Genomic DNA, 27,034 nt, shown 5'->3' on the forward strand with positions numbered 1-27,034 from the left:
ATGAAAAACACCTTTTTCTATGAAATATGATTCTTATCAGACCACAGTTTGCTACGAGTTTTGATCAGACCTATGCTGTTTGTTTTTTATGGTCACACTTTATATTAAGGAACATATATTCACCATATATATTTTAATGCCTTATTCAGCATGACCATATAAGGCATTCATAAGTGCTTTATAATGACTAATAAAGAGCCAACATGTGTGCAAAGTAACGTTCTCTGCCTTTCTCAATGATTTGTCTGCAAAATGAAATCGTCAGCTTTCTTCCAGAATGGTTTTGTGCAGCCACCATAACATCAATGCGCCACTGCATGGCCTTTGTGTATATGTTCAGTTACAGTACATATACTTACATATACGACGGGTAGCTTCAACCAAGCAGTTGATTTCTCAGGGACGGGCTCCGACTGTGCTGCTAATTCTCCAAAAGCACAACTACACATGGATGTCTTCTCTAGTAGCTGTGGTAAATCTTCTGTTGCCAGAGAACTAGTCAGCAAACTGTTATTGTTTTCCTTTTTTTCTTTTTTACTTTTATGTCCTCTGAGTTCGCTCCTTTGAAGAAAATGCTTCAGTCAGCGCACGTGTTCCTAACTCTGAGGATGTTTCCTGAGTATCAGGCAGCAGGTGTTTGCTGCACATGGGAGAACTCCTTTTAGCTTTCGTGTCAGGTGTTTTAATCCCTTCATTGACATGTAATCAGTGTGGCTGTGTGTTTGACATGTTACAGGGTGATCTGCAAGCTCCTGGCCTCTAAGAGCGAGAGTATCCGGGTCCAAGCCCTCAAAGTCCTGGGCTACTTCCTCAAGCACCTTGGTCACAAGTCAGTCCCTCTTCGTCTCTGTCCTTTCTGTCTGCTTTATTCCTCTGTGTGGTGTACATAGTGAATCACTGAAATAAGGGAGAACTTAAAGCACTTCGTCTTTTTTTCCGTCACAACTAAAACACATATACTGCATCAGGATAGTGAGACTGAAAGGCCTCAAATTTAGTGTGAGAGTGAGAAAACACTCTGCAGTAAAAACTGAAGAACTGCAGCAGTTCAGCCTCCAGTGAGCCTTAGCAGGACTGTTTGTTTGTGTGTGTACGCGAAGATAATGTCCTCATCATCAAGTCCAGGCGGAATAATCATTTTGACATCGTGCACTGGTAGGGAGGTGGAACCTTGATGAGCAGCAATGAATGCTGGGGGGTTTATTCATCCCATGTGACACACACGCCTCTCCCTGCACGACATGGGAGCAGGCAGCCAAACTGCACCTGAGCCCCACACCTTCAGTCCCCCACCTACTTAACATCTGCTAGAGCCAAACATCCTGTGGGGCCGCCTCTTAAAGCCTCAATACTTATGGAAATGTAATATCAAATCAAAAAGTAGTCATTTACACTCAGTGCAGCTAAACATTTACACTTCTGAAAGACATTTCAAGATGTTTTCATAGTAAATACTGCTTAAATCAATTGAACATAGCCTATTTTCATGTGATTTACCACTAAGCCGATGATTTATCGGCTTAAAAAACTGGATAAAAATATAAGAGTGTCAGCTATGATCATGATTTCAGAGCCGCTGACTCTCTTTTATGGGATTGTTGATCTGATTGATGTTTATATAAAACCAGTGAGAGTCAATGTCATGCCTGAAGAACAGCTGTTTAAGATGTCATAAGAAACTGCTTGCCATTCCGTCTTGTTTCTGGTTAACAGCCAGTCTTGACAAATCAAACTTTCCGCAAATATCATTGTTGCTTACACCTACAGGATATGCATGTCTGCATTTGCCCTCTTATTCTCACATCTGATAGAAAGCAGAGTGAAACTGCATCACAGTGCATCATCGAGGCATCGCTTAAGCCACAAATGAGCTGTTGTGGATGAGATTTATACCAGTGTGTTTCTCATGGACTTACATAAGTGTGTGTGTGTGTGTGTGTGTGTGTGTGTGTGTGTGTGTGTGTGTGTGTGAGGTGAGATCTTATTATGACAGACCAGGATTCGTAGACATAATGTGTTGATTTCCTTGTGAGTATGTCATCATGCCCTCAGTTATATATTTTGTGTTTTTCTTTTAATTTGTTCAAACAGACAAGTGGGTGAGTGTCAAATAAAACAATTCACACTTTTTGTAAAATGTAATTCTGTTAGAATAGAGAGTAAAATTAGTAACTCATTAAACTGACTGAAAAACTAATTAAAGCATGATAATGGGGAGCTAAATGATTTGTTGGGAATACTTATATATGATTAGATATTGTGCAAACTTTACTTCATTTCTTATTTCTAATGACCTGGTTAGAGTCAGGAATTTGCAGAAGCTTGGAGCATTGTACGTTTATTTCAATAATAAAAAAGAAATACGCAAAGTTAGTCGACCCTGATTTCTGAGCCTCTCAAGTTAAAAGCCTCTTAGAGACACAATTTTCGCCCACTGGCAAGGTTAATAGCCAAACGCAATCATTTGCAGCCATATGAACGTTGCCCCAGCGACTCCTGCAGTGTTCTGTTAATGCCTCTTGTTAATTTCTCTTGTTGGTATTCATTCCTCGTCCTCCTCGCTCCCATCATAGCTGACAGGGCCACATGGTGCCACCAGCCAATATCAGATCATCGTCAGGCCAGTGACAATCAATGTCAATTTCAACTGTCATAAATTCACTTATGAATGGCAAGCTGTGTGTGTGTGTTTCCCTGCAGGAGGAAGGTGGAGATAATGCACACGCACAGTCTGTTCACACTGCTGGGGGAGAGGCTGATGATGCACACCAACACCGTCTCTATCACCACCTACAACACTCTGTATGAGGTAAGTGATCGTTTGGCAGCGGCTCGCTGACACACAGCATTATTACAGCAACGCACATACAGCGATGCCCTTTTAGTCTTTGTCAGAATTCAAGTGATCGTCCCGGCTTTTAATTGACGGCTGTTAATCGTCTGTCTGTGCAGATCCTGACAGAGCAGGTCTGCACTCAGGTGGTTCACAAACCCCACCCTGAGCCTGACTCCACTGTCAAGATCCAGAATCCCAGTAAGTACAAAAACACGAGCGCACATCTGTCTGTCTCTCTGTGTTCTTTGCTCTGCCAATAACGCAGCGTTGTTTTAATGCGAGTAAACAAACAACAAAGACTTGGGAAGCAGACACTGCTGCCTTCTCCCGCTTATTGATCTGCCTCACGCTCTCCTGTCCTTCACACTTTTTTCTCTCTCATTCAAAATGCTTTTTATACATTTGCTTCCCGCACTCTCTCATCTCCTTCCTCTTTCCCTTCCCGTCCCCATTACCCGATGTTGCCTCCCACCCAGTGATTCTAAAGGTAGTGGCCACCCTGCTGAAGAACTCCTCTCCCAGTGCTGAGCTGATGGAAGTCAGGAGACTCTTTCTTTCTGACATGATAAAACTCTTCAGTAACAGCCGCGAGAACCGGCGGTAAGAGCACCTAAACGACTATGCTTGCATTTACTCAGCGATATGTCATTTGCTTCTTACAATCATTGTTGTGTTATATTATTTGATATTAAGCTCATGCTGCAGCCCGGCTCACATACGGTGCTTGTGTTGTGTCCCAGCTGCCTGCTGCAGTGCTCTGTGTGGCAGGACTGGATGTTCTCCCTCGGATACATCAACCCCAAGAACCCAGAGGAGCAGAAAATAACCGAGATGGTGTACAACATCTTTAGGATCCTGCTCTACCACGCTATCAAATACGAGTGGGGAGGGTGGAGGGTCTGGGTTGACACCCTATCCATCGCACACTCTAAGGTGAGAGCAGGATACGCGCTTTTCACCCGATTCAACTTTTTGTTTGGCAGTATATTTCTCTTAGACTTCTGGATAATTGCACAAGCATTGTAATTCATCCACAGTAAACGTAGGATTTTGGTTTAAGAATCAAAGACAAATCTCTCTATACTCACCATTTTGCATTACAACAAGAGTCATAGATGAAGAAATTAATTCATGAGGAGACAATTCCAATTTCCCCATCAAGAGGAGCCTCAATAGACTAGAATGCCATTCATGGCATTTTAATATTCCAGTGTTTGCCCCAAATAGAGACGCATATTCGAATAATATGAGAATGCTTCTAAAACCCGAATGATATTTGCATATCCTACACGTCTTAATTGGAAAATACTACATTCAGACCTCATTTGGAATATGCTCTTTACATGACCTGTATAAAATCTGGAATAATAGCAGAATATTAGTGCACATGTAAGCATAATCATTGTGAGTGCTGTGAAACTCACAGCTTAACGCAAAATTACAGCCTGTTTTTCGGAAGCTGCTGAAAGGAAATTTGAGATATCAGCAAGTAGATAAGGAGGGTTGACACAATAACAAGGTTAATCACTACTTAATGCCACTGTTGCTCACAGATGAATTAATCAATATACTGTAGAATAAGTTGGTTAGGTCGGGTGTGGGGGTGGACTTTTCCTTTAAGACACTATTAGCGCATGCAGTCACAAGTCGTTATGCTCATTCAACTGATATTGACTGATTTGTGAAGTGTGGCTAAAGTTGGAAGAGATCACTGAATTTAAAATCTATTGCACCAAAAATGAACACACAGTACCGATGGTATTGATTTGTAGGTATTGATATTTTGAGTGAAGGCTGGAAAAAAACCTATTGATTTGTGCACATTGACTATTATTCATCATAATCTTTTTTCAGTGACCTGCAACGGCCAGAAAGAGTACCATGCTGCCATGTGACTCATGTGATTCAGTAGATATCATTTTCAGTACTGATCGCCTCTCCGTTCGCTGGTGGAAATTATACTCACCCATTTTCTCGTGGCAGTGCAGAAACGAGGCGACATTATGGATGGTGGTCTAATTGTCCCGTTAGGCCAGTGTCCCAGTTTCATCCGTCGAGCCTTTGGTACAGATGACATATGAGCCCCATAAGGACTACCTGGTGGAGAAGTTATTGATGTGAAGGTTAACTATTGTCAGCGCTTGTGTCCTGATCACATAACCAATTATATCCCCACCATCTGTCACAGGTGACCTACGAAGCCCATAAAGAGTACTTGGCTAAGATGTACGAAGAGTACCAGCGGCAGGAGGAGGAAAACATGAAGAAGGGGAAGAAAGGCTCCGTGTCCACCATCTCTGGGCTTTCTGCCACGCCTGCCCCTGTTGTCAATGGCAACCTGGAGATAGATGACAACTCCCAGACTCAGACACCTGAGAGCGAGGCCGAATACAGCGAGGGGGCTGGCGGAGACTCGCGCAACCTCCTCGCTGAAGGCGCCGTGAAGCGACCCAACGGAGAGGCCCTGACACCCGGGGAACAGAGCGCTGGTCCAGGGGTGAGGGTGGAGGTCCACGACCTGCTGGTAGATATTAAAGCAGAGAAGGTAGAGGCTACAGAAGTGAAGCTGGATGACTTGGACTTGTCTCCAGAGGGCCTTAGTGGAAGCGTGGGTGGAGGAAGTGGGGGAGGAATAGAGAACGGACCTCTGGTGGAGGTGGATTCTCTCCTGGACAGTGCTTACTGTGCTGTAGTTCAAAACCTCAACGGGAATCTGGCGCCTAAAGATGACACGCCAGGCTCAGGGGTCGGGATGGGGTCGAGTCTGGGACTTTCGGGAGTCAGCCTGGAGGATGATGGGAACATGGGTCCACTCATCACGTTGGCTGACGAGAAGGACAGTGTCCCAAGTAACAACGGATTTCTCTTCAGCAAGGTAGGATGTTATATGAGGATTACTGTCACTGATTGCTTAAAATCTTCCGCTGATGATACTTTCCCAAAAGGAAGAAAAGTTTTTATACTTCATCGCCCCATTCATCCCCTCCAGGTTGACGAGAAGCTGCTTCCAGCTCTGGCAGCCACAGACCCCCTTGTGCTGCCGAGTCCAGACCAGTCCACTCCGTCCGGCCCGGTCCCGGCTCACTCCGCCACCAGCGCCAGCGATGACCTCAGCCTGCTGGCCCACATGACAAGCTGCGGCTCTGATTTAACACAGACCCAGAGCCACACTTCTGGGGAACTTCCAGAGGACGGGCCCTTCAAGATCCAGAGCCCTCTCGCTGACATCAGCTCCATCGCTGAGGCTGAGAGCCAAACCCAGATCCAGGGAGCCTCGAGACCAGATTTCCCAGAGGGAGAGGGCACAACTGGGGCAGAGGGAGAGGCTGCGGGGCTAAAGACAGGAGGAGACACAGCCAGCACCACCTCTGATACAGAGAGGTCAGATGATGGGAAAGACAAGGACACAAAGAAGATCCAGACTACTGCGACCACTCAGGTGTGTTAAGCGTGAACATGCGTCTGATTCGTTCACACAGGTCTGCACAGGAGCTGCTGGCTCACTGTTACTGGACCTAATCAAGGCTGAATTTGTACCTACTGTAATGGGCTACAATACGTCCTGTATTGTAAAGAATGAAATCATATATTTTCTTTTACTTTTCATCAGAATTTCTAAACGCGTGTGGTTTTGACTCTAGCTTGTGATAATTAAATGACATTATTAAGAGAACAAAAGTCTATACTTTATCATCCTCATGATCAAACATTCTCCTGGCATATTTTTTGGATGTTTTTTCCTCTTTCTGCTAAAACCGAACACTCTTGGGAAGCTTTGCTTGGCTGTTACTTGTCATGATTTTGTTTTTGCGAGTTGGAACCTCCTGAAACAAACTCACATCAGTGGGGAAGCTGCCTGGTAGTGTCTGATCCGTTGGTCACTGACCTGATCCACTAGAGGAGGGAGGATTTAACAGTGTTGGTCATGAGTACTTCATAGTTGGGTTGGACGGAGGGAGATGTGCTCTTACACTTTCCCCACCTAGATTCATCCTGCTGGTTCACAAGCCTTCATGTCCAGCCTTTGGGCCACCGCTGACCCAGTCTGATTATGTTGATTAGTGTAAAAAGCTCAGCCATGGACAGTTTGTCTGGACCGAAAAGCCGAATGACTGCCCACGCATACTTTAAACCAAGTTTCTCTAATAGCCTAGTGAATACAGAATCCCACAGAGTCGTCTTAGGTTTCTCTTATGAAACTGAATTTCACAACTTTAAGTTTTACATGAGATGAGTAAGACATGTATTCTTCTGCCTGACCGAGTCTTGGCCTCCACCATGCTGCAGGCCCTCCATGGTCGTACCGCAGCACAGTTGGAGCGGGACCTCCGCGTTGATCTGGGTTTCAGGGGCATGCCCATGACGGAGGAGCAGCGCCGTCAGTTCAGCCCCGGCCCACGCACGACCATGTTCCGCATCCCAGAATTCAAGTGGTCTCCAATGCACCAGAGGTTGCTCACTGACCTGCTGTTTGCCCTGGAGACTGACGTGCATGTGTGGAGGAGGTGAGTTGAGGTGCTGGAGGTATGTGTGTCTCTTGCAAATCAGGCGCAAAAGTAGGTTCTCTGGTTATTCTATGTTCACCATGTTTACATGTTTAATAGTAATTCTAAGATTTTGAGTAACCATATGATATGTTACTATAATAGCAATATCTTTCATACCATAAGCTAATCCTACTAGTGCTTTTGAGAAATTAGATCAGACTGAAGATACTCAAAAATAGAGGTCATAGCCATGATGTCTCAATTTCCAAAATTTTTCTATTGTTCGTCCGACTCTTGTTTTCTCTTTCAGCCACTCCACCAAGTCAGTGATGGATTTTGTGAACAGCAACGAGAACATCATCTTCGTCCACAACACGATCCACCTCATTTCTCAGATGGTGGACAACATCATCATCGCCTGCGGAGGCATCCTGCCTCTCCTGTCTGCTGCCACCTCCCCTTCTGTAAGTGGCTCTACTCTGCCCCTCTGTGGTAGGAGGGAAAACTGCAGGTCAACATCTGCTTCATGGGCTTTTCAACGCAGGCGTTAATACAAATCGCAGACTTTGAAGAACCCGCTGAAGCTGACCCCCCTCTCATGCTCAGGGCGGCGTTGATCTTGCATGATTGAATAGGTTAAAGAGTTTGTTATGTCTCTTAGATTTTGTAGCTTTCTTTAACCTATGAAATCATGATAGATCAACAATGACGTCATAAGCCTTAAAGGTTGAATTTTATACTTGCAAAAAGTTCTGTTTAGTTTGGCCTTGAGTTTAAAAATGGCCACACTAATTTAAATCTGTCATCTGTATTTGTATATTTAACCGTCAATCTAACACTTCTTGCACAGTATTTTAACCTTTATTTGATCTTTGTTCTAATCCCTTTAATTAACAATTTATTTGATTTGATAGTTTGACAATCTATTCAATCATCTTTCTTTTTTTCCTTTCCTCTCTGTGTTACATGTATTCTGTGTATTTTCTTGTCTTTTTTGTCTCTGTTTTTGTCTGTTTTTGCATGTGCAGAGTTCTAAGAGTAGTGCCAACACTGTAAGTTGCAGTTTCTTCCTCTCTTTCTATTCTACTAATACTTTGTTCTGGTTAATTTACCATTGTGACTGACACTAAACCTTGCTTGTCTGACATCCATAGTGTTTCTATTTGTTGTGCTCCTTTGCTGCTAATCAATACTTCCCCTTATAATGTTTGTATCTACTGTGGGTATGCATTGATCTCTCTGCCTCACTGTATCAAGTTCTTAAAGTTATAAGGACTAGATATATTGAACTAGATACACTTTGTATAGTATTCTAACACGATTAGAATATTTATACAAATAAGGGGGATTGAAATAGACGAAAAAGGTCAGAAGGTGGATATTTAGAGGTGAGAACAGTATATATTATGAGAGAAAAAAGCATGAGAGTTTTCCAATAGTCCTTGGGGGTTGCATCTGCTAAGCCTGTCCCATTTGTATCAACACTAAAGAAGGCAGGAGGAGCCGGACCCCAGAGGGGTTCAAAGGGAGAGGAGGTGACCCCTGTTCCTGGGGGAGGAGGCGCAGGGGGAGAGGTGCGTAAAGAGCCTGAGACTCCCACCATCACCAGAAGAGCTAAGAGCACCAACCCAAGCCCTTCTGTCCTCACCTTGTGTGTCTGTTCTTCCCCAAATGTCCGTGCTCACTTGCTCTGACGAGCCTGCACTTTGTCGACTCTCCACAGCCCTGCACATCCTGCTTAGTGAAGCAGAGGCACAGCAAGCCACACACTTGGTTTGACTGCAAGTTTTACCCCTGCTATGCTGCCTGCAGATTTATTTTCAATACAGATATACTGAAGTTTTGGTAGTTAAATACAAACGTTGGTGAAAACATAAGGGGACTTTATTTCATTTCATGTGAAATATATTGTAGGCTGTCTCTACACTGCTACTGTTACTGCTGATAGGCCAGCTGCTACTGTCACAATCCCACTGTTACCATTACCTGTGTGTCATCAGGCTGTACTTCCTCTGTGTTGTGTAGAACACCCCATGTTGCCAGATTTCATCATATAAGTATGTATTTCACATAACCAGCATGATACTCAAAGGTTGCTTTTCCTGTTTGTTGGTACCACCAGCCATGACTGTTGCGGTCATGCCCATGTAAGACCCAGCTGCATACATTTTCTTAAGGTTCCTTCTGTTGTTTAAAAAAGAAAAGGGGATACTACAGTATTTCAAAACAAATGAGAGAGCGTACAGCTGATTTTCACTGAATGACTGGCAAGCGTGTGTGTGTGTTTTTCCTCCTTTTCCCAGACGGAGTTGGAGAACATTGAGGCAACACAGGGCATGTCCTCAGAGACAGCGGTCACCTTCCTCTCTCGCCTCATGGCCATGGTGGACGTACTGGTGTTCGCCAGCTCTCTCAACTTCAGCGAGATTGAAGCAGAGAAGAACATGTCGTCGGGAGGGCTGATGAGGCAGTGCCTCCGCCTGGGTGTGTGTAGTTTGATATCTCCAGTCCCAACCTAAATTTTCAAGCCGTTTTGACTGTGGAGTTTGACTCTCGTAGGCCTTCATGGGCTTGTTGTGTAGGGCTGCAACTACGGTGTCACACCCAAAAATATTCAAATTGCAATTATGTAAGTGAGAGTAAATCAGCAGTGCGCCACATTTATGAGTTGGAAAAACAGAATTTGTCATTTTGTCTTAATAAATGAGTTAAGAAATTGTTTTAGATTAATTTTCTGTCTCAGCTAACTAATTAATGATGATTAGTGATCTATTTGATTCAGCACTGCTGTTGACAGGGTTAAAAAATATTCCCCCCCTTTGAAAAATGGTGTTGAAGACAACCTAAAATTGATGCACATTGCAGTAGATGTGCGTGCAAGTGCTCAAAATGTATCATCTTCTGAATTCTCAGTCTTGAGCTAATAAATTCTTTACATTTTGTTGAGATGCTTATGTTGTTCAGGGCCAGTTTATAACAGGGCTTTCTGTAACTGATTTATATTGCACATTCATGTTGTTGTTACTGGTCTTGTATCGGATGTGCATAGCCTTCAGACAAATCTGTGCATCTGTAGTACTTCAAAGGAGCCAGAAAACAGAAGCCAATAAACAATCTGTGCGATTCATACCCACCTCAGTTTTTTTCCAGAAAAGAAATGCTCCGGCATGTTAAAAGCGCCTTCCAGTGCATCATACTTACAGGTTTCATCTCCACCTCTCTGTGTTCATCAGTATGCTGCGTGGCAGTGAGAAACTGTCTGGAGTGCAGGCAAAGACAGAGAGATCGGAGCTGCAAGTCCTCCTTAACAAGCAGCAAGTCACAGGACAGCCTCCACAGTGCCTCCACCACCAGCAAGGTACCCCCCCCACACACACACACAGAGACACAAATCAAATGCGAATGCTGCACACAACACCTGTCCGCATTAAAATGTCTAAAATTGACAAGGCCTATGTTATAGATTTTGTTGAATTGTGTACTTACATCACCCCAAATGTTTCCAACAACGTTCAAACCCAGAGGGATCCGTAATTTTATTCAAGGTAACTGTGCTTTTCATTTGGTCGCCTGTCACTGGCGACAAGGGAAACACCAGATGATACTTCAGAGGGTGAGGGAGGAAGGCGGCGAACACCTTTTCATCAGCAAGGAAGGTTGTTCAGCGATGAAGACGACAACTCCCACGATCCATGCTCCTTCAATATCTCATCAAACAACATCTTTCGTTTTCATTGTTTTGATTGAGAGACCCCCTGGCGGCAGAAATTACATACTGTGCATTTGAATGAGACACAGAAGCATGCATATGTATGACACACCGCGTTGACATTCTGTCTTCCATATTTAGCAGGATCCAGACAGACTCCTGCAAGATGTAGACATCAATCGTCTTCGAGCTGTGGTTTTCAGAGATGTGGTAAGCATGTGTTTGTGGGTATTTTTAGTATATACAGTATGCGTGTGGGTAAAAGTGTAAAGAGTGTTGTTTTTACTGAGTAAATTTGTGTGTGTGTTGTTTTGCCGTAGGATGACAGTAAGCAGGCTCAGTTTCTGGCGCTGGCAGTTGTCTACTTTATCTCAGTTCTCATGGTGTCTAAGTACCGGGACATTTTGGAACCCCAGCGGGAGATTGGCAGGTCCACCAGCCTATCAGGGAGAAGCATCCGCCACGAGATCAACTCCCCAACCAGTACAGGTGAATCTTGATTTCCTTTTTCTGCAACATCTCTCAATATTAGATTGTAATCTTGGAAAAGCCAGTGGTGACTCATCATTGTAGCGCTGGTATAGTGAATACAGGCCTCAGGCTAACAACAATACCTGTGTCAAGACAATTAGACAAGTGAGAAGGAGGCAGACAGAAGGGTATTACTTGACAGAGAAATAAAAGCTAACAAGCGAGAGGAAATAACAGAATGAAATGTTAAAAAGAGACAACGTGTCGTGGAATTTCTTCACAATGCCTTCCACAAAAACAAATCTATTTCTGGTGTAGTTATAACCCAGTTTATCCTCATAAAATCACCGTTCAGCCTTTATTTCTTCCCTGTTCCTCCAGAGCACCCATCCACAGCCTTCTCTGACCGCGACAAGCAGACCCCCACCCCCGTGGACGACTCTCCCCGAGCCGGCCTCCCCCACACAGACTCAGGCATCGGAGAGGAGGGCCACGTGGCCGGGTCCCTGAATGGCTCGGAGATGGGTCTGGGGCTCGGCCTCGGCCTGGTGGGGAGAGAGACAGACAGAGACAGAGACAGAGACATGGGAGGTGTAGGAGGAGGTGGGGGAGGGGGCACAGATCTATTGTGTAGCCTGTCTGATGTTAGGAGGTCACAGGAGAGCCTTCTGGATTCTCCCCACAACCCCAGTTCCACCCCCAACTCCAGCCAGGCCCCTCCTTCTTCCATCTCCAGCATCAGCCAAACAAACAAAGGCATCAATGTCAAGGTGGGTCTGCGTGAGCCCCGTTCAGACCTGGCTGCTCGTATCCACATGTCGAGTGACGACTAGTGTTTGGATTTCTTTCTGCATCCATTATGCAGAATGTCTTAATATGTGTATGTGTGCGTATTTCCACTCATAGAAATGCTAAATTTGGCTTACTTGGGCCAAGAAATACATATGCATTTGCTCTACACTACCGAGGTCCCATGCATCCTTAATCTGTTTAAAATATGGTTTGGTTGGATCACATGGGACTGATTTTAATGCCAGATCTGAATAGGGTCAAGATCTCTGCATTCATGCTCTTTTCAGTGAGGTTATATGAGGTTATTACTCATTTACATTCATAGCTTGATGCTGGATGTGTTTTACACAAGCCTACACGAATACAACATTTACAATGTCACGGTACCCCTTTAAGAAGTTGAAAAACAACCAAGAATTAGTCAAGCCATTAAACTCCTCGTAGCCTCCTCAGCTTGAGTCCTGTAGTCACCAGATGGGTTCTCCTCTGAAATGCAGGAGATCCTGAAGAGCTTGGTGGCGGCTCCAGTTGACGGCGGGGACTTGGGACAGGAGTCAGGACCGACGCCCTACCACCCAGACCCGGCCCTGAAGACGCACCCCATGCTGCCCATGCAGTTCCACTCCTTCGACAGGTCAGTCCCAGTTACTGTTTGACCAGTAAGAGGCAGAAAAACAGTCAGCGCAGCCTGACACATCCATCAATACATAGATTTCTCGAGCCATTGATCATCTTTTTTAAATGCGTATTAGCATACTGCTATTTGTCAAATTGCATCAAATTACATCAGTTTTGGGAAAACAGATCAATTGATCAGTATTTAGAAAATGCTGACTGTCCCCTTTGAATGAAGTTCTTTGGATGGTTTGACTTGCCAGCAATCACTTTCTTTTTCAATTTAATTTACATTTCTTCATGTCATGAAACTCCAATGATGCACCGATGAGAAAAACATAAAAATGTGAATTCAGCACGATGATTTGTTTTCAGTAGCAGTGATACCATGATAATAAAACACGACTGTGTCGCAGTTGATGCGTTTTTTCTTCCCATTTCTGACATTGATTCAAGACAAAAATCTCAAAGGCATAGAGGCACTGCTGCGGAATAATAAAGTTGTGGGACATGACAGGACATAAAGTCTGAACAGAGGCTCAAATTTTCCTCTCTTTTCAAAAGTGTTAACATATAGCGTCTCCACTGAGTGATGACCTGCTTGTATCTCCTGTGCACCACTTAGTCTCCTAGATCTCGCCCCGAGGCAGTCCTTGAGAGCTATGTTATTGATTGAAGACGATATGCATAATAGATCATGGATGGCTGTACATCCATCTGCAAGATGTCTACCCGATATATCAGTCTGTCTGACTCGTGTAGACAGGCTTGATGCATCTGATCCATCAGCCCCTATAAATTCAAGGCGAACACATAGTTGTTAACAAACTGTTGGAGTTGTGTCTCTTAAGAAAGATGTTACTTCTACTTCTTCTATCAAACAGTCACTGCTGTATTACCCATGGTTTTCAAATCTAAATACTCACCATCCCTAGATTTTGGTTATATGCTTGTAATGTTGGCCTTTAAATCAGATTATATTGTGCTACATATTGATAAGTGTGTGTATCGATTACATTAGCAGCACCGTCTTCTGAAAAACACCAATTGTACACCAATTAGAAACCGATCCAAAGTCTGAAATGCTACTTGTGCATTGCCACTACAACCCTGATTCCAAAAAAAGTTTGGACACTTTGTAAAATGTAAATAAAAACATGATCAGACTGCGGGCACTGACCAACACACAGAGTCGAGATCTTGTGTGTTTTGTGTGTGCAGGTTTGTCTGATGCCTTTGTGTCGCATCTGTTACAGGAGCGTTGTGGTTCCAGTCAAAAAGCCGCCGCCTGGCAGCCTGTCAGTCAACACGGTGGGCACGCCCACCACTAGCGGAGCAGCCACTGCTGGCAGCACACCAAACATTTTTGCTGCTGCGACAGCAACACCCAAGAGCATGATCAACACTACAGGTGAGAGATAAAGAACATGTTGAACCTCATATCTTCTTCGCACCTTCGTCTTTGTGATGCTATGAATTTAATTCTGTGATCTATACTTTTTGGTATTCTTACCCGCATACTTTCTTTTGCACTGCATCTATTAAGTGTGCTTTTAAGGAGAGGCAGCAGACACCTGCATTATGACGAAGGTGTTTGTGTGAAAGGCCTCCAGCAACTCAAAGGCTGCTCGATGAAGCAGCTGAATTTTTTTCTCTTTTTACAAAACTCTTTGATGCTTTGCTCTGCTGTCCTTTGACAGACAGAACGAACTAGAATAGAAACAAACCGAACCACCTTCCATGATTAGTTTTAGCCTATTTCAAAGACAGGATCCAGATCAATGTGGTTGCAGAAAGCACAGCAAGGTTAAGATATCTCAACCGTGAACTTACCTGAGCCGGACCATGTGCCTCTCACACAGCTCACGGCTCGTTTGACTATGATTATTTACCCAGAAATGGTATTAAATAAGAATAAATTTCCAGAATAACAAGATATGAGTCAAATGCAATCAGCTGACATGCAGGTCAGTGCTGTTTCCACACAGCATCAGACTCAGCAGATCCATTGTTGCAGAGCGGATTTGTATTCAAGGCTCAGACGCATTGTACAGTATCATACATGCATAATGGCCAAGGAAGGGATTTGTTCCCGGGGACGGATTCTGTATATTGATTGAAAAGCTATTTTCACAAATGAGGGCCATTACCAGAAGACACGCAGCAGCATGTCCGGTGAAATGCTTTCCAAATTGAATTGACCGCGGCTGATGGGGACATTAATACATTTCTTTATTATTATCCTGCACGCTAATCTCCGTCACGCTTGAATCATGTTATTATAATACATGTCTTATTTTTCACCACTCTCCCTCCCGCCCTCCCGTCCAGGTGCCACAGACTCTGCCTCCTCGTCCTCCTCCTCCTCTTCATCGTTTGTCAACGGCGCGACTAGTAAGAATCTGCCGGCGGTGCAGACGGTGGCACCGATGCCAGAAGACACTATGGAGAACATGAGGTCAGAGCTCTCAGCATCACAAAGCTCTTTATCGCTTCAGCCATTCACTTTCCTCCCGCTCTTTCTTTTTTCCCCTCCTTTTGGCTTTTGTTTTTCCGTTGATTTGTCTGTTTTCTTGGGTGCCTGTCGTTTTTCCACTTCATTCCTGTCCCTCTTTCACTTCACACTTAGGTCTCCATCCTTCCCAAAGAGCTCTCACTAGCAGTCCACTCTCACAGTCATGATACTGATATTATACAGCAGGGTTTAGATATGATTCATCCAGAATTGAAAAAACTGGGGTACACCTACATGCTTTTTGAGGCCTATGTCACAATGCCTGAGACAATACCTCATATTATTCATTATTATCTGTGATGTCAGGAGCAGTGTAGATGCAAAAAAATGTTCTGACATGTTAGAATCATTAAGCACATTTTGCATAAATTTGACAGTTCTACTGGGTGAAATGACTAGAAATCACGAGTCAGAAAAACTGAAGTAATCAGCCATAAAAAGGATGTTGGACTAATTCCGATAATGCTTAATAAAGCTGATATCAACTAACAAAATCTGCTGCTTTATTTGTGGTAACTCACGCGCACATATGTTCTGCTCACATGCACGCATAACCGCCCACACATCTCACTCCGTCCACACTATGGTGCTCTCCATCCCTGACATGGCAGCTGTGTTGTAATGTTACTCTTGCAGTATACTGTAGATCATGACAACAGTCCTTTTAGAGTACGTATTTGAAAACATGTAAATAAGACTGTCATAAACATAAATCTGTGTTTTAGTTGTGTTTCCATACTCTGTGTAGGCATCTGACGCTCACTGATAAAATATCCGGTAATCTGCGATATGAGACTGTTCACAGTTAGGAGGCAGCGGTACAATAACAACTGAAATCTAACTCCTTTGAACGTTGTAGCCGTTTGTACTGTAACATTTCTGTCAATGTACTCTCTCCTTAGACATGTCAGACAGTTTGTTATGATCTGTGCGTGTGCTTCTGAAAGTGCACATGCATGTGAGTGAGTGTGTGCGTGCGTGTGCATGTGCTCCTTAATCAGTGTGCATGTGTGTTCGTGTGTGTGTGTGTGTGTGTGTGTGTGTGCGTGTGTGTGTGGTTTGTATTGCAGTGCCTATTGTGAGGTGGCGCAGTGTGCGCTGCGCAGCGGTCAGACGCCCCCTGAGCTCAAGTCTTTTAGCTCTCTGGCAGGCTTCCAGGCAGCTCCCCGAGATGCAGGACAGTGTTTTAGGCAAGGAGATACTCGTCCTGTCCCCATGCCCCACCCCCACCCCCTCTCCTCCTCTGCCCCACCTCCACCACACACCCTCTGCTACGCCCAGCCACTACTAAATGTTTCCCAGAATGCCATGGGAGAAAGAACATCTTTCCTAACAGCTTCGGCAGTTAGCATCACTTTTGTTTCAGGCCAGCAGCTCATATTTTTATATTTACAGTCAACTCTGTCACTTCTGGCATGGTCGTCTTCTCACACTAACCCCAAACCCGAGATCAGACCTGAGTCAAACTGTCTTAACTTGCTTAAAATGACTCAAACGCTTGTTTTAACCTCCAGTGTAAATCTAGCAAATGTCACTCGTGTGTTACTCTGAGAGGGTTAAAACAAAAAGATTGACCCAGGTCTGTGTCAGAAGTCACATGCTTATAAGGCCAACAACATGCACTTCACTGCCATCATGGCTCCATAGTTTAGTCTGCTTTGCTGTCCTGCCTTACTTTCTCCTTTTCTTAACTGAACATAGAAGTATTTTACTCTGCACGTGATCTGCACCTGTTCACACACACAAAGGCACTAATATGAAGGTGTGTAGCATTTAAAAGACAAGTCAAGACACGATATACTCAGTGTTTTCCTGTGCAGTTTAAAATAAGGGCAGTTTTTGTGGCAGGTTTAGCTTTAAGTGCACTTCCAGCTTCACTCATCCCACGATGCTAAGCTGATTAGCTCAACTCTTAGCGTTAAAACTGTAGCACCATCAACTTTTACTTACCAATACTAACCCAGGCATAGTGCTTCCATACCAAACCACCATCACATCCGCTTTGATTCTGTAAATTTTTTGTGTCTTCTGTGTCCATTTCAGACATTTTTCTATTTCTTTCACTTTAACGTCTCTCAGCTTGCCTTTTCCCTCCTCCTGCCCTGTCTCATTTGTCCTGTGCCTTCCTCTCCTCCCTTTTTCTCACCTATGTCTACTCATTTCTTGCACGTTCTCCTTCCTTTGTCACCTACTGTATACCCCCCCCTGGAGTTTTGCCCCACATGCCTCTCTGCCCTCATCTGTACGTGGCTTATTTTACCTTCACTCCCATTCTCTTCATCTTTCTCTCGCTTTTTTTTCCCCCTGCCACAGCATCACCACCAAGCTGGAGCGTGCTCTGGAGAAGGTGGCCCCCCTGCTGAGGGAGATTTTTGTGGACTTTGCTCCCTTCCTGTCTAGGACGCTGCTGGGTAGCCATGGGCAGGAACTGCTCATAGAAGGTACAGGTGCTGTACACGGCTCCTTTTTCTCTAACTGGCGTCTTTCTGTGGAGTCTCCCCATTCACTGTCCCTCACTGCGATGCGTGCGTGTGAGAACGAGTGGGAGCAAAAGAAGCGAGTGGGTGAACGAGTGGATGTGTGCTGAGGTTGAGTGCGTGAGCGAGTGTCTTTGAGCTGGCTGCTTCACTCATTCGTCAAACGAGGTATGAAGTCAGTATCTTGCACCGTTTTCAAACAGCTAGCTAGATCATGTCAGCGTTTCTTAGTCAGATTATTTTCAGATTTAGCATTAATACCAGCGGTATTATAGATGGTACTAAATGTGTTGCATTCCTCTCTCTGCCCACCTGCTTCCTGGCGTCCTGTTTTTGTGATCCACTGTCTCAGTGTTCTCTCTCCCTCTCCTCGCTTCCTGCTCCTTCCCCCCTCCCCCCTTCCCCACCTTTCTCTCTGCTGTTTGTTCCTGTCTTCTCTGTGGCATGCTTTTTATAAACTTGACTCTTGACTACTGTACACAATAGCAGAAACCACTGACACGACAGTGTCTGCTTTGATGATATTTTTGTGTCTGGCAGCGATGTGTGTGTGTCAGAGAGAAGGAAATAGAGGCTCCTGACTGTGCTGTGTGTCTCTGTGCTGCAGGTCTGGTGTGTATGAAGTCTAGCACGTCTGTGGTGGAGCTCGTAATGCTGCTCTGTTCTCAGGTCGGTAACTCCTCACCTCTCCTCTCTGTCTCTCTGTTTACTGTCCTCACATGTATGATCCATGTCCTCAAAGCCGTCCTTATTTTGAACTTTGAACTGAAAGTGTCGTAATTGGAGTAAAAGTCGGCTGCACACAGTAAGCTGTTGAGTTATTGATTTGCCCTCTGAGGCAGGGTTGACTGTAATGAGCGCATTGCAGATGTAATACAATATCAACTCATATGCATCATCGAACCGCACTTTTCCCACATCAAAAACCACGCCACGGAAACAAAATTTCCATGTCAATCACATGCGTGTCAACTTTCCCTGTACTGGATTTAACTTTTAAGAACTAAATGAAATCACAAAGGCATCACAGCGTAATACATTTAGACTGTTATCATGGGTTATTTATCTAACTCGCATACAAAGCCAAGATCTCTGTTTTCCTGAATAACACTCAAAAGACAGAATGACAGCATCGAGGCACTTACCACTACAGAGCATTCCCCTGAAGGCGTAGGTCACCACCGCTCTTTTTCTTCTATATTACAAAGTTTCTCCCAATTATTCTCTCTTCTTTACTGGAGTTTGACAGCCTCTAAGAGCTCCCGTCCTTGGAGGAGCTGCTCAGTTCTTTCCTCTTGCTCTTCTTTTTCTTCAACTCCACCACTGCGGTGCCTGCTTTCTTCTCTCCTTTTTTCCTGCCCCATCTTCAAGTGCACCATCAGGCACATCTGCTTTCCTGGTCCATTTTAACTCCAGTGATCCAGTGGCAACTGCTTTCATCTTGTACCTCTCTCAACACTGCCCTTTCCTCTCACCACTCCCTCTCCTTCCCCTCTGGCTGGCTGCTCGTCAGCATGTATAGTATTACCCCTGGCTCCGGCCTTGTCTGCCATTAGAGGCCCCGGAGAGCGAACCCTAGCCCAGATATCGATCCGCTGAATGGCGGGGGGTGTAACAGGAGATGCTCTCACATGTCCGTAACAGCCTTAAGAGCTAATGGAGCTCTGATAGCTTGAGGCTTTCAGCAACACTCTTATGCTTCTCAGAAGTCTCCACTCTCATATTCACAAACACATAAAACACTCACATACTCTTAGACGGATGCATTTTCATCAGCAAGCTCTTTCTTTATCCTTATTTTGAGCAGTTCTGTGCTGGTGGACCTTCACGCTGGTGGTGATACATGATCAAACTGTTTAGTTCTTGAATAAAGCTTTTTTCCTTCCTCAGGGTTGGATGATGTGACAATATATGTATACTGTGAAACCATGGAAGTTTGTGAGGGATTTTTGGTAACCACACACAGTGTACTTCAGGATGTTGTTGACAAGGTTGCAAATTGATAAGTAGGACTGCTTTAAGGCTATATTGAATTTGGGATTTTTGAGAGTAAGTACTTAGCATTTAATTCATGAGATTAACCAAAAGCAGACATTGAAATCTGGTGGTTTTATCTATAACATGTTTTCATTTAAGGTCAGACAATATACTATATCAACATCAAATGACATTTACAGTGACCATGTTAATTGTCCTCTACACTTAGGAGTGGCAAAACTCCATTCAGAAGAATGCTGGACTGGCTTTCATTGAGCTCATCAATGAGGGAAGGTAATCCATCACACCGACTGATTATCACTCCACATAATTCCCTCTGATTCACACATTAACTCCAACAGTGTTATCAGTGTTTAACAGCTAATGGGTATGATAGAGTCCTAATGAGAACCTTGCCAGGATAAGTGCATGGTGCCATGTGTGTTCAGTAGGAAGTCTGATCGTTAAAGTGCAATTAAGTTTACATTTAATTTGGGCCGGTCTATTTCCAGTGCCTGTAATCTAGTTTATTTACTCCAAACTGTTTATTACAGTATTAGTACAAAACTTAATTAAAGTGTTAAAGGAAAAAGAAGAGGGTGCCGTGCAACGCTACTTTTTAACTATTTTGTTTACCTTAACATTCAAAGCATGGACTTGATTTATTGGTTTAATTTAGTAAAGGCTGCCTCAGTGAGGACGACTTGCCTACATCCCCTCTCATGGAGTATTAGATTTTCCCTGAATGGAGGTGTGGCTGAGGTTTGTCGCTCTCTTTCACTTCCTCACGTTTCTCGCTCCTCCTCCAGACTTCTGTGCCACGCCATGAAGGATCATATTGTGCGTGTTGCCAACGAAGCAGAGTTCATCCTGAACAGACAGAGGGCGGAGGATGTACACAAACACGCTGAATTTGAGGTAAACACACAGAGCGGCGCCGCTGTTTGTCCTGATATGTGACACTGTTAAAGCCTGCAGGTAAAAAGCCGTGTGAAGCGGCCGTTGGCATCGCCATCATCAAATACCTGAAAGGTATTACACCCAATTAGTACATTTAAACTGATTTTCAACTGATTTTATGTACTCATGCATGAGTAATTGCTGCAGGAGGACACAAATGAGTACATCTTACTTATGACAAGACACAATAAACAATCCATAAATTGTGTTTTATCATCTGTTTTTGGCCATTTTATGAGTGTTTTATGAGTTTACCCTTTAAATGTAAAAAATGAAAATAATATATAAATTATGGCCTAATTTTACTGATAAAAATGTAGCAGAAAAGATTTTTTGAGGTTTGTGCTGATGTTGACCTTTGAGAGTTCATTTGATTAAAATAAATCAGCCAGTCTAGATTTTTAACATATATATACTGTATATGTAACAGAAACACCACCACATCACCACGATCCCCTCGTCTCTTTGGTTTCTAACTGTTTCTGGTCCCGGTTTCACTCTTTACCCTCCACTCTCCTGCAGTCTAACTGTGCCCAGTACGCTGCGGACCGGAGAGAGGAGGAGAAAATGTGCGATCACCTCATCAGTGCAGCAAAGCACAGAGATCATGTGACCGCCAACCAGCTGAAACAGAAGATCCTCAACATCCTGACCAATAAGCACGGAGCGTGGGGGACAATGTCACAGAGGTGAGCTAAAGACGCCGAGGAGCTGCGTCTCAGATTCTGCCCTGGGACGCTTTTAGATTAAACAGGATGTCATTCGACAGGAGGCAGTGGTTGAGTGCTCACATGCAACACTTCTTGCATATGATGAGAAAATGGCATCAGTATGTGTAATGATTATTAAGTCAGCAACATCATTATGTTTTCATCCATATCGCATTGCCTCACATTGCCATAGTATATTTCATGTACTTTTAATCGTGTAAGGTTGTGGATATAATCGCTTCTGAAATACAGAACAAGAAAAACCAACACATTTATTAAAGATAATTTGGTCAGCGAAAAGCAGGATTCATGAAACAGTGAAGTCTTATTTAACATGAATTATTGTACTAACAGCAGACACGGACAGCTTAATCCTAACATCATCTCCCTAATCGGCACTCTGACATACACACATTAAATAAATGATTGCTTGTTATCCAGATATGCCTCCGGGCTGGCAGCTGCTCTGAGGACATGTGATTTAATCTGAGGGCATGTGACACACAGCATCTGAAGCCCGTCTTCCTCGTGTCACTGTTGATGAAGTCAATCGTTTACAGTAACCTGCATGCTGATAATAAACACCTTTTACACTCAGATGAAAAAACTAATCAATTAAATATCTGCAGTGCAGAACCTTTGTCTCCCTCCTCTGGCAGTGAGAGTAATTACACGAACACTGGCAACATGCTTATGAAGCCATAGCCTCCACCACACAGCTAGTGCCCCCGATGAGATATATATATATATATAATATATGTATATTTTGTTTTTGTTTTGTTCACATTAGCATAATGCTTATCGTCAGTCATGCTTTTCTGACTCGGGCTTACTTTTCATTCTTTCATTCAGCTCTTAAGGCTCCTTAAGTCAATTTAATGCTTTCTCTCTCAGCTTAAAGCCAGTTATTGGTGTTTGCAGAGCTGGAAAGGTTTGTCAAACACACTCCTTTGGTCAGATTCTGCCCTTTATCCCAATAAAGAGGAACCTTTTGAATGTCAGGAAGTAGTTTAGGAAGTTCCTGTCATAAATGTCACCTTTAACTTCAGCTTCAGCTTTAACTTTATTGTTCCTGAAGGAAAAGTCTCAAAATTTACACCTTGTTCGCATCCCACCACTAAAACACTCCTCTTTGTCCCTCTCCTTTTACATCTCCAGCCAATTACACGACTTCTGGCGTCTAGACTACTGGGAGGACGACCTGAGGAGGAGACGGAGATTCGTGCGAAACGCGTTTGGATCCACTCACGCGGACGTGTCACTCAAAGCTCTGGAGGACTACGGTCAGTGATGTGTAAACATGTTACGCTTGGTCAGAATCTGCTTCATTCCTTTTTGCATACACACAACTCTCACATGCACACTTAAAAACACTCAAACAGGCACAGAAGAGGAGGAGGAGGGTCTTAAGTCAAAGAAGACTTTCCGCAGCCAATCGGTGGTCACCCAGAACCCGGAGGCGGAGCTAATGCTGGAGGGAGACGACGACGCTGTCAGCCTACTGCAGGAAAAAGAGATCGATAACCTTGCAGGTCAGACTCACGCACATAAACACACACACGCACACATTCGGTGCTACAGTGCGACTGAACAGTAAACTGTGTGTGACTCTCGTTTTTAGTACGTTTCCGTCCAAGACTTTTTACCTCCAAAGGCAAGTTGGACATTTGAAAGTTTTGCAGCTACACTAACCATCTGTTTTATCTGACTGGAGAAGATTAAATCATAATCTACTAAAAACTGACGTTGACGCAAATCAGATGTGATTTAATGCAGTGGTTCCTCTCTGACTTACACACCTGATGTTGGAGTAGAAGAAGCAAATAAATCATCAGTCTGAACTAACATGAAGTGATTCTATTACAGCATGTGCGCCATTTAATGACCTGCTATGTATAATGATTGCTGATTACTGTATCATGAGCCTCAGTCAGTGCCATGAAAATCTAAAGGAGTGGTACTTGAGTAAAATACCCCCCCCCCCCCCAGGCCCTGTGGTTCTGAGTACTCCAGCTCAGTTGGTCGCTCCAGTGGTGGTGGCTCGAGGCACTCTGTCCATCACTACTACTGAGATCTACTTCGAGGTGGACGAAGAGGATCCTGCATTCAAGAATACTGATGCTAAAGTAAGGGAAAGCTGTCTTTCTTTATTATTGTGCAGAGATTTAGATCACATACTTCTGACTTATTTATCCAAACAGTTTGGAGTTATTTTGTCCATCTCGGTCTTTCTTTATGTTAAAATGTTTTCCTCAACAGGTACTGGCCTACTCGGAGGGTCTGCACGGCAAGTGGATGTTCAGCGAGATCCGAGCCGTGTTCTCCAGACGCTACCTGCTGCAGAATACCGGACTAGAGGTCTTCATGGCCAACAGAAGTAAGTCTGCAGATTTCTCATCACTTACATTAACATCCTCACATTTATTGATTTCTCAGCACGGCGTGCATCTGCTCCAGCAAGTCTGTTTCACAGGCATTGATTGTTTTTATTGGTTATTTCCCATCAATACGGTCAGCTCGTGGCATGGAAGGTCAGCAAAAATACCACATATGCAGCATCTTTTTTCCATTTAAAGTTAAGTTATAAGGTTATAATGAGTAAAACATTAGTGAAGACATTTTCCACCACCAACAGTGTCCACGGATGTATTTTAGTTCAGCATTAGTCACGGTGAGTGATTGACTTCATGTTGTCTGTGTGCTCACTACATCTTGTCTCTTCCTCTCTCCAGCGTCTGTGATGTTTAACTTCCCTGACCAGGCCACGGTCAAAAGGGTGGTCTACAGCCTCCCACGGGTGGGAGTAGGAACGAGTTACGGCCTGCCGCAGGCCAGGTACGTGCAGGGTTTAGTCAGCTCTTCTCCCCCTGTTCTGCAGTACAAAGGGATTTTTAACTGGTGTGATAGCAAGGACATCTGCTTTAACGTGTGTGTGTGTGTGTGTGTGTGTGTGTGTGTGTGTGTGTGTGTGTGTGTGTCCCAGGCGGATTTCCTTGGCCACCCCTCGTCAGCTCTTCAAGTCGTCCAACATGACTCAGCGCTGGCAGAGGAGAGAGATCTCCAATTTTGAGTACCTCATGTTCCTTAACACTATTGCAGGTGAAGTCTGCTTTCACTTGTATTTCATGAGCTCTTTCATGTCTGTTTTTATGGATCTCAGCCTCTAAATAATATATGTACCGGTCAGCGGTCAAACCATGTCTAATGTAGTCTTGTTGGTTTTCAGACCAAACAATTAAATACTTTCCTTCATTTTCTCTCTTTCTACTGTGTGATATTGACATTTTCTACCTTATGTGTTGTGAGGATGAGAAAATTGTACGTATGTGACCTCATTCGGTTGCTCTGACAGTTCCTATTGTGCTGCGTTGTTCAAAAATAACTGTAGAGAATGCCAGAAATTGCAGACTCGCCTCTTTTCTTTTTTTTTACTTCTGTCCATGTGCGTGAATAAAGAAGCCAGTGTGTAAAAAGACGTTACTGAAGAGACCAGATAAAGAATCTGAAAGATGTAAATAAGATACAGCTGTGTCAGCTGCAGTCAGTACCAGCTCAGCGGCGGTTTGCATAATAACAGTCAACAGTGTGACCTGTACATACATATACATACAGAAATATATGAATAAATGCAGCTGCGATGACAACAATGTACAAAGTAAAACCAGTTGCTGTTTTATTGCATTTGCACGATCTTTCTGAGCTAGAAAGTTATCTCTGAATAAAACAAAAGGTCATATATGTTTATATATGTTTATGTAATGAAATGCAGAAATTGTTTAAACACATTGAGAAAAAATGGCAGCCAGTGACAGTTTGTTTAAAGGCCTTCACATATGCTGGCATACGTTGTCTTTTATGAGGGTCCCATACGACCTCGGTTGGTGCCATCGTAATCCCAGACTGGTGCTTAATCTTTGTTCGCATCAGGAAGTTAGTCTCATTAATTAAACATCTGAGCATGAGCCTGATTTATTAGCCATGGAGGTTTTGAATCCTGAAAATTGGGAGCAACGGTGCTGTAAATCACTTTTTTTCCCACAGTTTATAGAGCCACATTCTAGCATGGACTAAGATGATAATGTAAAACAAAAAGCAATGTCATAATACACCGTTATGCCAAGTAAACATGCAGCGTATCCATATTGGATCTGCTGTAATAAGCCTGACATAGAAACAGACCGACATCAAAGCATGTCGTTGCAGAATGGGACTGTTTTATGAAAACTTAAAGTGTTGTACCTAAACATCCTTGGTCACTTTCTCCTGCAGGGAGAACCTACAATGATTTGAACCAGTACCCGATCTTCCCCTGGGTCTTGACCAACTATGACTCAGAGGAGCTCGATCTCACTCTACCTGGAAACTTCAGAGACCTCTCCAAGGTTAGACAAGCCACATGTTATGCACTGCTTCCAATAGGTCAAAGCAGTACCACTCATATACTGTGCTAAGGCTTAGCAGGAACCTCCAGTTAGAACAAAAGGAGGCCACATGGTATCACTGTGGGTGTAATTCCCTGCATTTCCTCCTGCAGAGGATCAGAATGAACATGAGATTGCACGTGTGGCTTCTCTTGTAATCGCTTACTCCAGCCACTTGTGTCTCTCTGGTGTCTTCCAGCCAATCGGTGCGCTGAATCCCAAGCGAGCAGCGTTTTACGCGGAACGCTACGAGACGTGGGACGACGACGCCTCGCCTCCTCACCACTACACAACCCTGTACTCCACTGCTCATTCAACACTGATGTGGATGCTCAGAATAGTAAGTATCTGCTCTATACACTTACAAACGTTAACCTTCAGCAGCCGTTTGAACACACACCAGAGACCCAAGGCTGCTTTTGAAACGGATTTGTCTCTTCTTGTGCCTGTAGGAGCCCTTCACCACATTTTTCCTCAACGCCAACGATAACAAGTTTGACCATCCAGAGAGAGCCTTTTCTGGCATCGGCTGCTCGTGGAGGAACTGCCAGAGGGACACGGCCGATGTCAAGGTAGCTAAAACCAGCATGAAATGTGTCCGTTTTGAGACTTTTAACTGAAAACACGATAACACGAAGCAGTGAAAGTGGTGTGCCGTTGCAGTGAATAGGTACAGCGTACAGTGTGCAAGGACTGTCAGTAGTTGTACTCCACACATTGTCTAAAGCCCTGGAAATTTGAAGTATAGCTGAAAGTATTGTAAGTCCTGGATGGAATAACTGAGACATTGGTGAAGAATAATCATTTGAGAGCTAATTTTGTTCCTATAAACAACGTGTTTCCTTTAGGAGCTGATCCCGGAGTTCTACTACTTGCCTGAGATGTTCGTCAACAGTAATGAGTACGAGCTCGGCGTGCGTGACGATGGCGTCCCCGTGTGTGATGTGGAGCTTCCTGCCTGGGCCAAGAAACCCGAAGACTTTGTCCGCATTAACCGGATGGTGAGAGAGACATCCAGATTTTTCCTAAATTTAAAGACGACCCTGAACATGTCCTTGACTCTC

At 44.0% G+C, this 27,034-nt stretch overlaps 1 protein-coding gene across 16 annotated transcripts in view; it reads left to right on the plus strand.

The window, feature by feature from the left end:
- The window catches only part of nbeaa (neurobeachin a), an 89,347-nt gene that overhangs the window by 55,874 nt on the left and 6,439 nt on the right, over positions 1-27,034 (plus strand). For 2 of the 16 annotated variants that reach the window (XM_076749787.1, XM_076749791.1), the window contains exons 17-51: positions 737-829; positions 2,701-2,809; positions 2,953-3,034; positions 3,313-3,436; positions 3,577-3,769; positions 5,025-5,711; positions 5,826-6,275; positions 7,124-7,341; positions 7,634-7,787; positions 8,352-8,375; positions 8,814-8,897; positions 9,627-9,807; positions 10,557-10,681; positions 11,174-11,242; positions 11,353-11,521; positions 11,885-12,273; positions 12,793-12,929; positions 14,167-14,321; positions 15,242-15,368; positions 16,496-16,615; positions 17,739-17,872; positions 18,510-18,571; positions 20,109-20,173; positions 20,689-20,797; positions 21,362-21,528; positions 22,708-22,832; positions 22,932-23,081; positions 23,539-23,675; positions 23,809-23,926; positions 24,282-24,384; positions 24,533-24,648; positions 25,819-25,931; positions 26,170-26,310; positions 26,423-26,542; positions 26,819-26,971. In XM_076749787.1, coding sequence (XP_076605902.1) covers positions 737-829; positions 2,701-2,809; positions 2,953-3,034; positions 3,313-3,436; positions 3,577-3,769; positions 5,025-5,711; positions 5,826-6,275; positions 7,124-7,341; positions 7,634-7,787; positions 8,352-8,375; positions 8,814-8,897; positions 9,627-9,807; positions 10,557-10,681; positions 11,174-11,242; positions 11,353-11,521; positions 11,885-12,273; positions 12,793-12,929; positions 14,167-14,321; positions 15,242-15,368; positions 16,496-16,615; positions 17,739-17,872; positions 18,510-18,571; positions 20,109-20,173; positions 20,689-20,797; positions 21,362-21,528; positions 22,708-22,832; positions 22,932-23,081; positions 23,539-23,675; positions 23,809-23,926; positions 24,282-24,384; positions 24,533-24,648; positions 25,819-25,931; positions 26,170-26,310; positions 26,423-26,542; positions 26,819-26,971 — 5,503 coding nt within the window. The remainder of the gene's footprint in view (positions 1-736; positions 830-2,700; positions 2,810-2,952; positions 3,035-3,312; positions 3,437-3,576; positions 3,770-5,024; positions 5,712-5,825; positions 6,276-7,123; positions 7,342-7,633; positions 7,788-8,351; positions 8,376-8,813; positions 8,898-9,626; positions 9,808-10,556; positions 10,682-11,173; positions 11,243-11,352; positions 11,522-11,884; positions 12,274-12,792; positions 12,930-14,166; positions 14,322-15,241; positions 15,369-16,495; positions 16,616-17,738; positions 17,873-18,509; positions 18,572-20,108; positions 20,174-20,688; positions 20,798-21,361; positions 21,529-22,707; positions 22,833-22,931; positions 23,082-23,538; positions 23,676-23,808; positions 23,927-24,281; positions 24,385-24,532; positions 24,649-25,818; positions 25,932-26,169; positions 26,311-26,422; positions 26,543-26,818; positions 26,972-27,034) is intronic. The other 14 variants (XM_076749790.1, XM_076749792.1, XM_076749795.1 and 11 more) reach the window with 9 other exon arrangements.

The sequence above is a fragment of the Chaetodon auriga genome, chromosome 15 (genome assembly GCF_051107435.1).
Source record: "Chaetodon auriga isolate fChaAug3 chromosome 15, fChaAug3.hap1, whole genome shotgun sequence".
Lineage (NCBI taxonomy): Eukaryota > Metazoa > Chordata > Actinopteri > Chaetodontiformes > Chaetodontidae > Chaetodon > Chaetodon auriga.